The 15,379-nt window shown below is 52.4% G+C and overlaps 1 protein-coding gene across 6 annotated transcripts in view; it reads right to left on the reverse strand.

Moving 5' to 3' along the window:
• The window catches only part of POLK (DNA polymerase kappa), a 1,714,815-nt gene that overhangs the window by 561,641 nt on the left and 1,137,795 nt on the right, over positions 1-15,379 (reverse strand). For all 6 annotated transcript variants that reach the window (XR_011280653.1, XM_069627465.1, XM_069627464.1 and 3 more), the window contains one exon: positions 14,931-15,055. Coding sequence is in view for 5 of the 6 variants with exons in the window: in XM_069627465.1 (XP_069483566.1) it covers positions 14,931-15,055 (125 nt within the window). In the remaining variant the exon portion in view is untranslated. The remainder of the gene's footprint in view (positions 1-14,930; positions 15,056-15,379) is intronic.

Raw genomic sequence — 15,379 nt, forward strand, 5'->3', positions numbered from 1 at the left:
AGCTTTTCCAGGCAACGATGGAAAACAAAATCGACACCATTGCCACAGACCTGGGCCTCCTGCGTCAAGATGTCCGTTCCCTGGCCGGCAGGACCGAGGTGCTTCAAACACAAGTCCGGGAAAACACTGAATCCAAAACTCACCTCCTTCGAGACGTCGATGAGCTTCAGCAAAGGGTCAAGAACTTGGAGGACAGAGCCGAGGAGGCGGAAGGGAGGGCTCGCCGGAACAGTATACATCTCCTCGGGCTGCCAGAGGGTTCCGAAGGCTCCGACCCCACTAACTACATAGAGAACCTCCTGCTACACGAGGTGGGAGCTGGCAAACTCTCCCAGGACTTCACCATCGAGAGGGCCCACAGATCCCTGGCTAAGAAACCACCGCCGGGGGCCCGACCCAGGCCGGTGATAGCGAAAGTTCACAACTACAGGGATCGTGAAGTTATTCTGGCCTTTTCCCGAGCTGGCGGCCAAATCCAACGGGACTCTGCTAAAATCGCCATATACCCCGATTACACCTTTCAGGTCCAAATGAACAGAGCGCAGTTCATACACATGAAGGCCAGATTGAAAGCCGCCGGGCTGCGTTATATGCTCCTGTATCCTTCTAGGCTTAAAGTGCTGCATAACAATAAGGCGCACTTGTTCGACACTCCGGCTCAGGCCAGGGACTGGATGGACGGTTTACAGATCCATGATATTGAGGAAAGGAAGCGGAGACCGAGATAACGATCCTCCTGTGATCCTGGTGGGAACTATACTTTGGTTTGAACCTCTACACAGCTGAATGGATCCTCCTTGCGGAGACCCGGAGTTCACTCCACCCCCTGATTGTTTCTTCCTTTTGGGTATATATACCCGCCCGTAGGGCACCTGGAGACCAATGCACGGTCCGACAGAGCAGAAACGGGACAGTCATAACGAGGGTAACCTTGCTGGGCCAGTTCTATATTTGGGGATTTCACAGTTAAGGGGGGGGAATAGGGGAGTTTTTGCACAAGTTGGGGACATACACTGGAACGTCAGAGGCCTGAACAGCTCCGTTAAACAACGGCGTGTCCAAACCTACCTGAAAAGATGCAAGGTCGGAATCGCCATGATGCAAGAAACTCACTTAACTGCCAAGAAACTGGAAGCCCTGGCCAAAACTTGGCGTGGTACCCTAATAGGTTCGGCTTATTCCTCCTATGCCAGAGGGGTTCTGATTTGGATTGCCCCCACTGTTCCTTTCAAACTCACTTGCACTAAAACAGACAACGAAGGTAGGATGGTGCTGGTGTGCGGCTCCATCGAGGGCAAAGAGGTATGCCTGGTCAGCACTTACGCACCCAACCATGACGCAACTGCCTTCTTCCATTCCCTTTATACGCGACTCAGCCCGTATGTGGACAGAATTATGATATGGGGGGGTGACCACAACTGTACCCTTGACCCTCTCTACTAGACAGATCAGATAACAAACACGATCAACCCTCCCCTCCGGCCAAAATACTTTCCAAACTAATCTAACAGTTGCAACTCAGTGACCTATGGAGGGTCCAGCACCCTGAGCAACGTGAGTATTCCTTCTACTCCCCACCTCACGCTGTACACACCAGGCTGGACTACATTTTTCTCAGCCTAACACAACAGTCCATATTTGTTGATGCGCGCTACCTGCCTAGGGTGCTGTCTGATCACTCTCCCCTACTGGTAACCTGGGAGGTGTTCCCGCCTAAACCCCCTATACCCACATGGAGGCTGAGGCCCTACTTGACTCTGTATTCAAGGAACGCATAAAAGATAGTACTGAGGACTATGGGTAAAATAACTTGCATAGCGTTAGATACTTGAGCACAACTTGGGAAACATACAAGGTGGTCATGAGGGGCGAGATGACTGCAGCAGTTGGGGGAGCTCAGAGATCCATTACATCCTCGCTTGAGCGCGCAGAGAGGGACCCGAGTATGCTCGAAGCCAGGGCTGACCCATCCCCTGACCAATTACAAAAAATGGCCGAACTTAGACAAACCTGCCTAACTCATTGCGAATCCCTCGGTAAACTGAGTTACGCCAAGCACACAGAGATAATCCATGCTCTGGGAGACAAGCCGGGTAAACTCTTAGCTTGGCTCTATAAAAGGGAGACCCCCAGGCCACCCATCTGCCACATACTCACACCTGACGGCACCGCCGTGCATACCCAACAAGAAATCAATTCGGTCTTTACCAACTTCTACCGTAGCCTGTACTCCGAAGCCCCACCCCCCTCAGGCACCAGGATCGAAGACGCCCTTGACGCCATTGACCTACCTAAATTAGACTCGCAATTGGCTGAGACCCTTGACGAGCCCGTCACCCCCGACGAGGTCAAGGTGGTAATTAGATCGGTACCAGCTGGGAAAACCCCGGGTTCGGATGGGCTCCCGGGGGAATTTTACAAGACCTATGAGGAAACACTTGTCCCAATATTGGCCCAGGTCTTTAATGAGGCCTTCGAGAGAGGTACCCTCCCGGACTCCATGAGTGAGGCCGTTATTATACCCTTACTTAAACCGGGGAGGGACGGGGCAGATTGTGGTTCATACAGGCCCCTCTCTATGCTTAATGTAGACTGCAAGATCCGTACTGCCCTGCTTGCGAATAGAGTGCGCAGAGTTATCCCTCTGTTGATCCATCAAGACCAAACTGGATACGTCTGGGGCGCTCCATCACCGAGAACCTGCGCAGGTTACATCATGTAATTTATAGCACTGAGGGAAGGCCGCAGAAACTTGCAGTGGTGTCACTAGATGCCACCAAAGCTTTTGATTCCGTGAGGTGGGACTGGTTGTACGCCACCATGGCCAAAATGGGAATAGGCCCTGTATTCCTAAAGTGGATCCAGCTAGTTTATGCTAACCCCACTGCTAGAGTACGCACCAACAAAACCTATTCTGCTAAATGGTCCCTACACAGGGGCCCCCGCCAGGGGAGCCCTCTGTCCCCCATGTTATACATTCTTGCCGCGGAACCAGTGGCGGCCTACCTGAGACAGGAATATGGGGAGGGAGACATTAAGATAGACGGGGTGACCCACCTCATCTCTATGTACGCTGAAGACACCCTTTTGTACCTTCAAGACCCTGAGCACCTCCTACCCTACATCTTGGAAACCCTGGACTGCTTCCACAAGCTCACCGGGATCCAGATTAATAGTAGCAAATCTTGTCTTTACCCCCTCGCAGCACTTTACACTGATGAATACAGATCCCTCCCCCCTCTAGATCTCGAATGGCAGGCAACTTCTTTCAAATTCGTGGGAATAACCATACACCGCAACCCCAGCACAGAACACATCCTTAATACCCTAAGGGCCAAAGACTCTCTCAAGAAATCCATGGAATTCTGGGGTCGGCTCCCGCTTTCGATGACCGGGAGGGCTTGTCTCCTTAAAATGGTGACCCTTCCCCACCTACTACATAACTTCACTAACATACCCTTCAACATCCCCCCCTCATTCTTCAAAGATCTCAACAAACTCTGTAGGGGCTTCCTCTGGCAGGGAGGTAGGCATAGGGTGGCGTTGGAGACTCTCCAAAGACCATACAAAAGGGGCGGACCTAAGATCCCCAACTTTGAGCTGTACTTCCTTGCCAGCCAGCTGAGACATGTCATGCAATGGATGGCCGATGAGAGCACGACAAACACTCGCCTCCTCCAACCGGCCCTCCCCCGGTTGTTACTAAGAGACATACTGTGGGCCGGGGAGGGTGCCACGAGACACTGCCCTTAACTCGCCAAGCTTGGGATCCGGCTTTGGAAAAGGGCCTGCAAGCTGGTTGGGTTGGACGACCCGTTCTCCCCACAGATCCCCATTGCTGCACTTATGGTTAACCACTCTTGGGGACAACTTGAAACATGCACACAATGGGAGCCCCTCGGGGTGGCCATGTTTGGGGACTTGATTCAAGAACAGGAAATGGAACAAGTTACTTACCTGTAACTGTTGTTCTCCAGCATGGGTCTGGCATGGATTCACATGCTCATGAATATTCCCCGTCGTCAGGCTGGGAATCCTCGGTAAAGAAAAAAACAGTATCAGTTTCGTTTCTGATCTGTCTTTCGTAGTAGTAACCAATCACTGGTCTCTGCGTCATACTGACCACAGCCAATGACTGCCCTCTACCTAAGCACCGCCTCTGGCAGCCATCTTCAGATTTGGGAGCACGTGAAGTGGCAGTATGACCAAGTGAAGAGCCGCAGAGGGGTAGGCGGGAGGGTTCGCATGTGAATCCATGCCAGACCCATGCTGGAGAACAACAGTTACAGGTAAGTAACTTGTTCCTTCTCCAGCATGGGGTCTGGCATGGATTCACATGCTCATGAATAAAGAATACATAGCAGTACACATGCACAACCACGGGAGGTGGCAAAGGCTCAACATTAAGCATTACATCAAACTCAACATTAAGCATCTTACCTCCTCACCAGGCTCACCTCAGGCGAACAGGTTGCGCAGCACTGCTTGGCCGACCCTGGACTCCTCCCTGGAATCCCGATCGACGCAGTAGAATTTCGTGAAGGTGTGCGTCGACCTCCACGTAGCAGCCCTGCATATGTCCAGCAGGGGCACACCAGAAAGGAACGCCGTGGTAGCTGCGATCGCTCTGGTGGAATGGGCTCTCGGACGGCCAGGCAGCGGTCGGTTTGCCAACCGATGACAGTACATGATACAGCCGGAGAGCCATCTGGAAATGGAAGCCTTCGAGAGAGCCTTCCCCTGATTGACAGGTCCAAAGTTCACAAAGAGTTGTGACGTCTTCCGAAAACACTTCGTGCGGTCCACGTAGAACTTCAGCGCTCTAGCCACATCCAGCGAGTGCAAAGTCCTCTCAGCCGGCGACGAAGGCGACGGGAAGAACACAGGCAACACCAAGGGTTCGTTGAGATGGAAGTCCGACGGTACCTTGGGCATGAAGGAGGGGTGCGTCCTGAGCACTACCCTCGTGTCGTGAAAAGTCAAGTACGGGGCCTTGCAGGAAAGGGCCTGGATCTCTCCCACCCGTCGTGCGGAGGTGATGGCCACAAGAAACGCTGTTTTCCACGACAGAAACTTCAACGGGGCCGAGTGCAGAGGCTCGAACGGAGGTCCCATGAGCTTGGTCAGCACCACGTTGAGCTCCCACGCCGGGGCCGGCGCCTTCACCGGCGGGCACGATCTGAACAGTCCCTTCATGAACTCTTTCACCAGACGATGAGACCACAGGGACGACCGGCCCGTGGTTCTGGTGTATCGGGAGATCGCAGCAAGATGAATCTTGATGGACGCGTGTGCCGGTCCAGCTTTGGCCAGCGTCAGCAGGTACGGCAGTACTTGGGGAGCCGTAATCCGTAGAGGGTTAATCTTCTGTGCGTGGCACCAGACAGAAAACCTCTTCCATTTGTGTCCGTAGCATTTAAGAGTCGAGGACGCCCTGGCCTTTGCAAGAACCTCTCTGCAGTCGGCCGGTATGTCGTATCCTCCAAACTCTAGCGCTGCAGGAGCCAGGCCTGCAAGTTCAGCGATTTCGGGTCGTGGTGGAGGATGGCGCCTCCTTCCCTGGAGAGCAGATCCGCGTCCACCGGCAGCTTGATTGGCGGGGACGCTGACAAGTCCAGAAGGTCCGGGAACCATATCTGCCTCGGCCACGCATGTGCGACGAGGATCATCCTGCACCGTGACCTCTTGAGCTGGTTGACGAGCCGGATTAGCAGTGGCAAAGGAGGGAACGCGTAGAGGAACAGGCCCTCCCAGGGGAACGAGAAAGCATCGCCCATGCTCCTCGCCTGGGGAAACCTGCTGGCGAACCTCCGGCACTTGGAGTTCGTCGCCGTCGCGAACAGGTCGATCTGGGGTGTGCCCCACCGTCGGAAGAGGCGATCCACTAGATCCTGCCGTAGTTCCCACTCGTGGCACGAGCGCAGCTCCCTGCTGAGTGAGTCGGCGATGGTGTTTTTTATCCCTGCCAGATGAAACGGCACCAGAAACATCCCTTGGGCGTCTGCCCAATGCCACAGGTCCTGCGCCTCCTTGGACAGTGCTGGGGACCTGGTTCCGCCCTGTTTCCTGATGTAAAACATGGTGGTGCTGTTGTCGGTAAAGATCCTCACCACCTTGCCCTTGAGGGACGGAAGGAAGGACCTGAGGGCCCAAAACACTGCACGGAGCTCCAGGACGTTGATATGTAAGGATTTCTCCGTCGGGAGCCAAAGGCCTCTTGCGTGCAGATTTTCGGTGTGCGCTCCCCACCCTTCCAGGGAGGCATCCGTGGTCACTGTCTCCTGGTGGGCTGGGGTCTGGAAGTCCATGCCCGCCGTCAGATGCGCGCGGGGCCCCACCACCGGATCGCTCGTCGGAAACTCTTGTCGAGTGTGATCCTTTCCTCGAAGCTGCCCGTCGTTTGGATCCAGCGCGCGTCCAGGAACTCCTGCAACGGGCGCATCCGGAGCCTGCACATGGGAATGAGGTAGATGCAGGAAGACATCATTCCGAGGAGGGACTTGATGGACCTCACCTTGGCCGCGTCGGCCACCAACATCCGCTGCACCTTGCCCAGGATGGTCCTGGTCCTCTCCTCCGACGGGGAGGCCAGAAGGGACACTGTGTTGAGCCTCGCTCCCAGAAACAGAGCGTCTTGCGCGGGTACCAGGTGGGATTTGGCGTAGTTCACGGAGAATCCGAGGTCCGTGAGAAGTTGGACGGTCCTTGCCGTGTGAACCACGGCGAGCTCCCTTGTCTTGGCTCGGATGAGCCAGTCGTCCAGGTAGGGGTAGACGTGGATCCCTTCGCGGCGCAGCTGCGCCGCCACCGGTGCGAGGCACTTGGTGAACACCCTGGGTGCCGACCGTAGTCCGAAGGGGAGGGCTTTGAACTGGTAATGACGCCCTTGGAGCACAAACCTGAGGAATTTTCGGTGCCCCTTCAGGATGGGAATATGGAAGTAGGCATCCTCCAAATCCAACGACGACAGGAAGTCTCCTTGCTCCAGCTGACCCAGGACGTGCTGAAGGGTGACCATCCGGAACTTTTGCGCCTTGATGAACTTGTTCAGAGGTCGCAGGTCCAGGATGGGGCGCCATCCCCCCGTCTTCTTCTTCACGAGGAAGTATCTTGAGTAAACTCCGGAGCCCCGAAGCCTCTTTGGGACGAGTTCGATGGCGCCCTTGCTGAGCATCGCCTTTACCTCCAGGAGAAGTTGAGGGACGTGAAGTTCTTTCCTGGCCACGGGGGGGACGCGCGGACACTTTCTTTGAAACTCGAGCGTGTGGCCCCGGGCCAAGGCGTCCAGCACCCAACAGTCGGTGGAGATGGACTCCCACACGCTGACGAAGCTCGCCAGCCGGCCTCCCACCGGGGTGCTTCGGTGGGGGCCCGACCCCACGGCCGGTTCAATCCTGCTTCGACGAGGCTTTGCCGCCTTGTCCTTGGCGACGACGGCGGGGTCCGCCAGACTTGCCTCGTCCTCTGTAGGCCTCCTGAGACGACGAGCGGGCCGCTTGACGGTAGGAGGAGAAACCGCCGCCGGAACCTTTGGAGGCGCCCTTGCCTCCGCTGCTCCGAAAGGGCGTCCGTCGTTGTTGCAGAACTCCAAGGGCCCGGGCCGTCTCGGTGTCCGCTTTAATGGCCTGAAGAGAATCGTCCACTGTTTTCCCAAACAGGTTGTTCCCATCGAAGGGCATGTCCAGGACTCTGGTCTGAACGTCTTGACGGAAGTCCGTAGCCTTGAGCCATCCACGCCGCCTAAGGCAAACGCCGTTGCCCAACTGGCGGAACCCAGTGTCGGCGATGTCCGTCGCAACGGTAATGGCGTGGTCCAAAGCCACCTCACCTTCCTGCAGGATCTCCAGGGCCTCTGCCCTCTTGTCATCCGGCAAGAAGTCCAGCAGGGGAGCCAGTTTGTACCAGAGCTCCCTGTCGTATCGGGCCACGATAGCCAAGGCGTTGGCAGCTTTAATCGTCGTCGCTGCAGACGAGATGACTCTGCGTCCCACAGCGTCCAATTTCTTTCCCTCGCCGTCCGGTGGGGAAGTCGATGTGGAGGCCGCACCCCCCCCCCGCTTTTTTTCCTGGCCGCCGCGGAGACGACGGAGTCCGGGGTAGGCTGCGCCCGGAGGCACAGGGGGGCCGTGTCCGGGACCCGGTACTTTTCTCGTACCGGTCTCTTCTAGCTGGCGTCGTGGAAGGGTTCTTGAGGAGGGTGAGGCCCTCATCCCAAATGTCGTCCATTAGAGGCACTGCGAGGACCGTCTTCCTCTTGGCCTCGCGCCGCTGATAAAGGAAACCTTCCTTCTTCTTCTCCTCAGGGCAGAGTTGGAAAAGCTTGGATGCCCTGGCGATCATGGAGTGGAACGATCCAATCTCGTCGGGCGGAGAAGCCCTGGTGGGAGGCGACGACGGTACATCCTCGTCGTATACCTCGTCATCCGTACCCGTCGCTGCCGTGTCAGTCCCCGTATCATCCCCTCGGGTGGACGGGGAGGAGGGCTGGAAGGGGCGCGACGGCTGAAAAGGAGGAGGAGGGTGGATCCTTCTTTTCTTGGTAGGGGGAACCCCAGAAGGTCCCGGTTCCGGGTCTCCCGACGGGAGAGGTTCCGTCGGCAACAGTAGTCTCGTCCTTATCTCTGAGCATAAGGACTGTATAGCCAACAAAATGGCCGCCGAACTGTCTCGCGGCGCTGGCAGAGGGGAATCCGACGGGCGATCAGGGGCCCCGTCGGTACCCTCGATGATGTCGTCGTCACCTGCGTCGGGATCCATCCCGACGGGCCGGTCTTCTTCCACGCCGAGGCCGTGGCTTAAGACTTCGACCAGCTCCTCCTCCGAGGTTGAGGCCGAATCTACGACGACGCCCTGCCCCCCCTTTTTCTTCCCCACGGGGGATTTCACATGGGTCCTATCGATGGGCACAAAAGAGGACTCCCTCCGAGGTGGCAGGGAGACTCTGAGCCCCGAGGTCGCCACCACTGGCGTAGCCTCCACAGGCTGAGCCAGGGCCGCCGCGACAGACTCGATAGAGGGCTTGGCCGGATGGATTAAGGCCTTCACCACCTTAGGTGCGCTCACCGCCTTATCCTTGAGGGGGGGACAGTGCCTCGCTCCCCCTCCGCCTTCGAGCTCGACCGGGGCCTCTCTATGAGCCTCGCCGGGTGCTCGGCCTTCCTCTTACCCGACCCGGAGCGTTGGCTCGCGGTTGATGGTGCCGGGGAGGGTGCGCCCAGCCTGGCGCCCGTACAGCCCGACCGTTCGGCGCTCCCGGTGCCAGCAGACTCGCGGTGCTTGGCCTTATGTTGGACCCCCGTCGCCGGGGCGTCCTCAAAGGTCTTAGAAGACCGCTCGGATTTCTTCCTCTTCTTCTCGCCGGACGGGCTCTTCCCTTCCAGCCAGTTGGCGAGACGTTGATGGCGGACCTTCATGGTCCGCTCCGACATGTTGCCGCAAAACGCACAGTCCTTCTCCACGTGCGTCTTGTCCTCATGTAGGCAGTAAAGACAAAAAGAATGTTCGTCCTCCTTGAAGACGTTTTGCAGCTGGCATCCAGGGCAGACCCTGAACAGCTTTCCGGGCGTCGAGCTTCCCTTCTCCTGGGCCATGACCGGGCCTGAGAAACTTCTGGAGTCCTCCAAAAGCGTAGCTCGACGAATCTTCACCCTTGAGGGGCGTAGACGAATCCGACACGGGTCCCCGTTGATCGGATGGAGGGTCGGTGGAGCTTGAGGCTCTTTTGACCGAAAAAAACGAAGTTTTTTGAGAAAAAACGTGAAAAAATAGCACTAACGCTCGAGAGCAATAACACGAGGATCCCAACACATGAACGTGCGGTAAAAATCTGAAGATGGCTGCCAGAGGCGGTGCTTAGGTAGAGGGCAGTCATTGGCTGTGGTCAGTATGACGCAGAGACCAGTGATTGGTTACTACTACGAAAGACAGATCAGAAACGAAACTGATACTGGTTTTTTCTTTACCGAGGATTCCCAGCCTGACGACGGGGAATATTCATGAGCATGTGAATCCATGCCAGACCCCATGCTGGAGAACCTAACTTTATCGAAACTCTGTGAGGCCACGGGTCTCCCGGCAGAACAGTTCCTGTTGCACAGGGTGGTCGTACAGGCCTTGTACAAGAGATCGCCGGTCGCTGCCGACCTGACTGAGGAAAATGAATGCATCGAAAGGATACTGAACTCCGCTGAGGGAGGCCATGAAACCTTACGAATCTACGAGGACCTGTTGTGGGGTGCGACCAGGGGAGACCTTAAATGCAGGAGTAAGTGGGAAACTGAACTGGGCCTTGTTTTTGAAGAGAAAGATTGGGGTGACATAACCCACTACCATAAGAAAGTTTCCAGGAACGCCTGCTTGCAGCTTATCCAGCTGTACATCACCAATAGAGCGTACCTCACACCTGAAGCCATATCAAGATTCACAGGTGCTGGAACCCAAGTATGCCCCAAATGCAGTGAACCCAGGGCAGGAATGACTCATGTTCTGGGGCTGCCCAGTAATCAGGGAGTTCTGGTCACAAGTGAAGGACAGAGTGGCCGGCGCAGACATCGAAGTTGAGGTGGACGAGCCTACGGCCTGTATCCTGGGCAGATATAGGCGAAACAGGAAGAACAAACCCCTAACCAAGCTCACTGACCTTATACACATAACAGCCAAAAGACGTATTGCCATGGGGTGGAAAAGCCCCAGAGGTCCACATATGCCCCTATAGTAGGGAGACTTTACAAAGTGGATTATAGCTGAAACCGTGGCGTGGGAAACGGCTATCCATGTGCAAAGACTAGATTCCAGCAAGGAACTACACCATTGGGTGGCCCTGACGGTGCCCTTGCTCCACCCTGAGGCGGATAATATGGAGCGGAGTGGAGAGAGTTGCCCGGACGCGGGCACGGACTAGAGAGGAACAGTGAACTAACCGTGGTCTTGGGGGGTGGGGGAAGGAGGGTGGGGCGGGGTTTTGGGTATTTCCTTGATATGCTTGACCAATCACCAATGATATTCTTTTTCTTTCTTGTTTACCTCATGTTAATAAACTGATAAACAAATTTTAAAAAAAACAAAGTTACCCTGGTAGTACACCTATACTTCCAATGAGACACGGCTCCTGCATTTGAAGAAAGTTGCAGAACTATTAAAAAGATAGTGGCCAAATTCAATGCAATTTGTGACAGAATTGTCACTTCATACACTCCCAGAATTGCAACGTAAGCAGCACAATAAACAGAGAGATCCCTCTGATAGTCAGTTCCGAATGGCAGCAAACTGCCCGGCTTGGTGGCACGGATGTGTGATGGTGGCTCAATAGAATACTGTGAGGGGTCAGAAATGCAAGACGTACACAAAGGTATCATTTTCTCAATATTTGCTGAAAAGGGGTGAGATGAATGCATTCTTTGCCTAGCCTAACGAGGATGTCCCTACCTAGCAAGCTAAAGAAAGATGACTCAGTGTCCAAAAAGTCTCTGACCCTCACACTAATACATACAACAAAAGTATACAAGAAATACGTGGCTCTCTTCAACTCAACAAATCAGTGTAAAAGTTCAAACTTATACGTTTTAGAAAGTACTCCTTCTGACCAGGGTTGGGCTTCCATCCCCTGGATAAATTCAGGAATATCCTTGGAAAAGTTCTGATTCAACAAAGTTCTGTTCAGTCCAACACAAAAGGTCTTTTCCCTTCACTGCGTCCTTCCGTTGTTAAAGTAAATGTCTCTTTCACAAATACTTGTCCAAACATCAAAGCAATTGCTGTCCTCAACAGTATACTTCTTGGCCAGGCATATGTCTCTCTAACAAAACACAAGTAAACCAAGGCAATTGCTTTCCTACGGATGTAATGCAATTATTAGCATATCACACTTATTCTTCAAACGGAATAGCTTTGTCAGGACAGCACAGCAACTAACTTTGGTGTAGCAACAGTTTGTAAAAATGATAATAGTTACCAAGTTCTTTCTACCACACCTTTTTTCCACAACCACACTTCTTACTAACATCTTCTGCATTCCTGGTATACTCGCCTGCCAGGACTAACTACTACTGATCTCTTTCCTGGTTTACTCACCTGACACAAAGAAAATCTCCTACCCCTAAATTGGTCTTAGTGGCAATATGTGTTCCAAGGTTCTCCACAACAGTATCCCGTGTAAGGAGGGCTGACCAATGGCTGCCTCTTTTTACAGTCTCTTGACTCTTGGCAATGTGGGTTACAGGTTTACGCCAAGTTGGTATCCCATTAAAAGGGGAATTGTGCCCTTGTCGCCTCTATACTGCTTCTTTAAAGCACCTTGGCTGTTGGCAGTGCGTGTTACAGGTTTCCCCAAGTTGGTATCCCATAAAAGGGGAATTGCGCCCCTTGTCGCCTCTTTACTTTATTTGTTCATATTCAAAATGATTGTTTACTGCCAAATGTCCTGCTCGGAGCGCCCCAGGGTCACCTTTAACTTCGGGCCAACTCACAAGTCTCCTTTTGCATCTTCGCTTCAATTTCTGCTGCTGAGGCTGACTTTCTGCGTTCTGCCCATTCTTTTGCCAGCTCCCATGCAACTTAAGCGGTCTGCACTGCTTTTTTCCAGAGTTCTGCCAGCTCCGTTGGGCCTCTGCGTCTTTCCGAAGACCGAAGCAACACATGTTGGGTTGGGAGCATGTCTCCCATACTGCTGGCTTCTCCTCCCGTTGCCGTCCAAACACTGCTTCCTGCTGTGCACTCTGCAATATTGCACGCCTTCTCTTCCCGCGTTGACTTCAGCTGGCGCCCTTTCTTCTGCTTCTGTGGAAATCCCAGAACTCCGGACTGCTTCTGTGTCTACTACTCCTTCTGTGTCTCTCCCCAGCTGTAGCTCATTCTTGGGTTTAAATGTCCAGCTCAGGTGCATTGCTCTACAACAACTAGACTGCACATTCTGTTCAATAGCACCTCTGATCCTTACTAACTCTGAGTCCCTCTTCCTCGTTCCAGTACCACAGGCATTATGGATCCTTGAGTCCACAGTGGTTTTGGTCCTTTGACATCTAGTTAGTTTTGATTGCTTTGTGAAATGAGAGATGTCAGAGTTAAGGGATGTTATGTAAAAGGTTTGTGATTTAACATTGGGGTTAGGACCTCTATATATACGACAGAATCATGACCATTGGAGAATTACATATTTAATTGCTGAACTTACAAGACACAAGCCTTATTCTGTTTAGAGGACTTTTGTTTGGGTAGTTTCATGGGAGGGACTTGTGCAATGACAGCATGCCATTAGGCATTTGGGAATTATAGGACTCTCATCCTCACAAGAAGATGAATACCACGTCTTTCTCAAAGGAGTCACCACTTTCCCCTGACAGCCATCTCCTCCCATGTTATCCTGATACCACACTGAGCGGTAGGATCAAGTAGTGGCTGCCTTCCCCTGGCCACATCGGAGGAGATCCTAGTCTGGGGTTCAGTGATGACTCTGCAGGATTCATCACAACACAGAAGTCAGAAATACTGTTCAACACCTTTAATCAAACAGCAACAGTTTGGGATGGGATCAACACCTGAGAGTCTACACATCTTCTTATATAAAAACAGGATATGCCTCTCTGAGAGTATTCCAAGCAAATAGCATTTAGAATGGGGTAAACTAGAATGGGTCGGTGTCCCTGATATTATTGGGTTACTGGTCTCCCTCCAGTTCACAAGTTTATTGGCCGGTCTCAGAGTATGTCAACAGGCGCAGCCCTCTGCTCTAGTACACAAAAACAGGGTTTAAGGCTCGAACAAATATACAAGAAAGATAACTGTAGTAAAAGTGCCAGGATGGAGCTATTCAAATGGTGCAATGGTCTAAGGTACCACCAGTCCTGTCAAGATTCACTACTCCCACACACAGTCATGTCAGACCCAGATATTCTCCCAACTCTAGTCGCTGATTGCCTCATGGGCCGTCAGGGATAGAACGTCTCCCCACTGCTGCCATCCTCCTGGGAAACGAGGATACATTTTCACATGCGTCACAGCAAGTATTTATAATAACTTTTTTTAGGACTTGTGTTGTGTATACCTCCTTTCCAACATCTAGCATTTTTTTAATTGCTCTTCTCATGCTCCTGAGAACAATCTTTGCCAGGATGTGAGCTCGAGCGCACCACCAGTTTTCTAGTTTCTCTCACTCTCTTCTCAGTCTGTTCTCTGCCATGGTCAGAGATATAGCCCTCAGTAGGCTTACAGTTTCCTCTCCTTCTACGAGTCTGGTCTTCTCCTGTGTATGATATAGGCATCAGCAGGTTATGACTTTCTCTGAGTCAGGTCTCTGTCAGATAAAGCAATCAGCAAGAATTGTGCTCTCTCTTTGGGGCCCTGGCTCTCCTCATTTTGCTCATTCTTACTCCTGCCAGGTTTGTAAGATGAGCACCCACCAAAGCCCTTTAAGTAAAAGGTTTGAATGCCAGCGGGGCTCTGTCTTACCCACACAAGATCGATAAAATAATTATCATTGATAATCAATGGCAAATGATAGTAACAATAGTCACACCTATCACTAAACCTCATGGAGACACCTCAGGAAACGAAAATACAACCTTTAAAAAAGTGATTGTAGTATTATTAATAATAATAATACGTTAATATATTTGTGCATGTGTAGCAGCGCACTGAACCCTCGGGTATCTAGGTGCTAGTTACATTAGGGAAAGGGGTGTGCAATGGTGAACAGGGAATGCAGGAGGCATATGTTCAAGTTGTTCAGCAGTGATAATAATAATAATAAATGGTGTTATGGCAATACAGTTCCATTCGTAGAGAAGAGTGGAGTTCAGATGTGACCGCTTGTCATTGGTGGTCCCTGCCTTTGTGGACTCCCATAACACGCAGAGGTCTGTGATTTATAGTCTTTTTCTGGGTTCTTCTGACTTTGGGGAGATAGCGCAGGGAAGCAGGGTGAGTGCATCACTCACCTTTCGAATTGGTAAATCTCTGATGAAGTCCATCACGGCTTGTTTCTGGCTGGGAATCCGGTATTGACCATTTGGCTTGTTTTTGTCACTGCAAACTTTTGCCAACATCATGTTTGGAGCAATACCTGTGAAAAACATAACTACAATCAATATCAATTAAAAGTGAACCAGCAAAATGAAATTCTTTCAGTGTTTAAGCTGGTCTTGTATTGCTTGACCATGTGCCATCTAAACATTGCTGAATATTCATAAAACCACATTGACATTTGGAGTAGTAACCAATCAATGATACAATGAGATTGTTTGTTAACATATTATAAAGGATGTATTTGTAGAGCATAGCATTCAGCCCGGGGGTATGTTGAAGCTATACTCTGATATCACATACACATTGTTACCCAACTCGCTAGTACTCAGTTTATCCATCTTGGAAAGACAAAACGCTAAGT

The sequence above is a fragment of the Ambystoma mexicanum genome, chromosome 6p (assembly GCF_040938575.1).
Source record: "Ambystoma mexicanum isolate Mex_15411 chromosome 6p, UKY_AmexF1_1, whole genome shotgun sequence".
Classification (NCBI taxonomy): Eukaryota; Metazoa; Chordata; class Amphibia; order Caudata; family Ambystomatidae; genus Ambystoma; species Ambystoma mexicanum.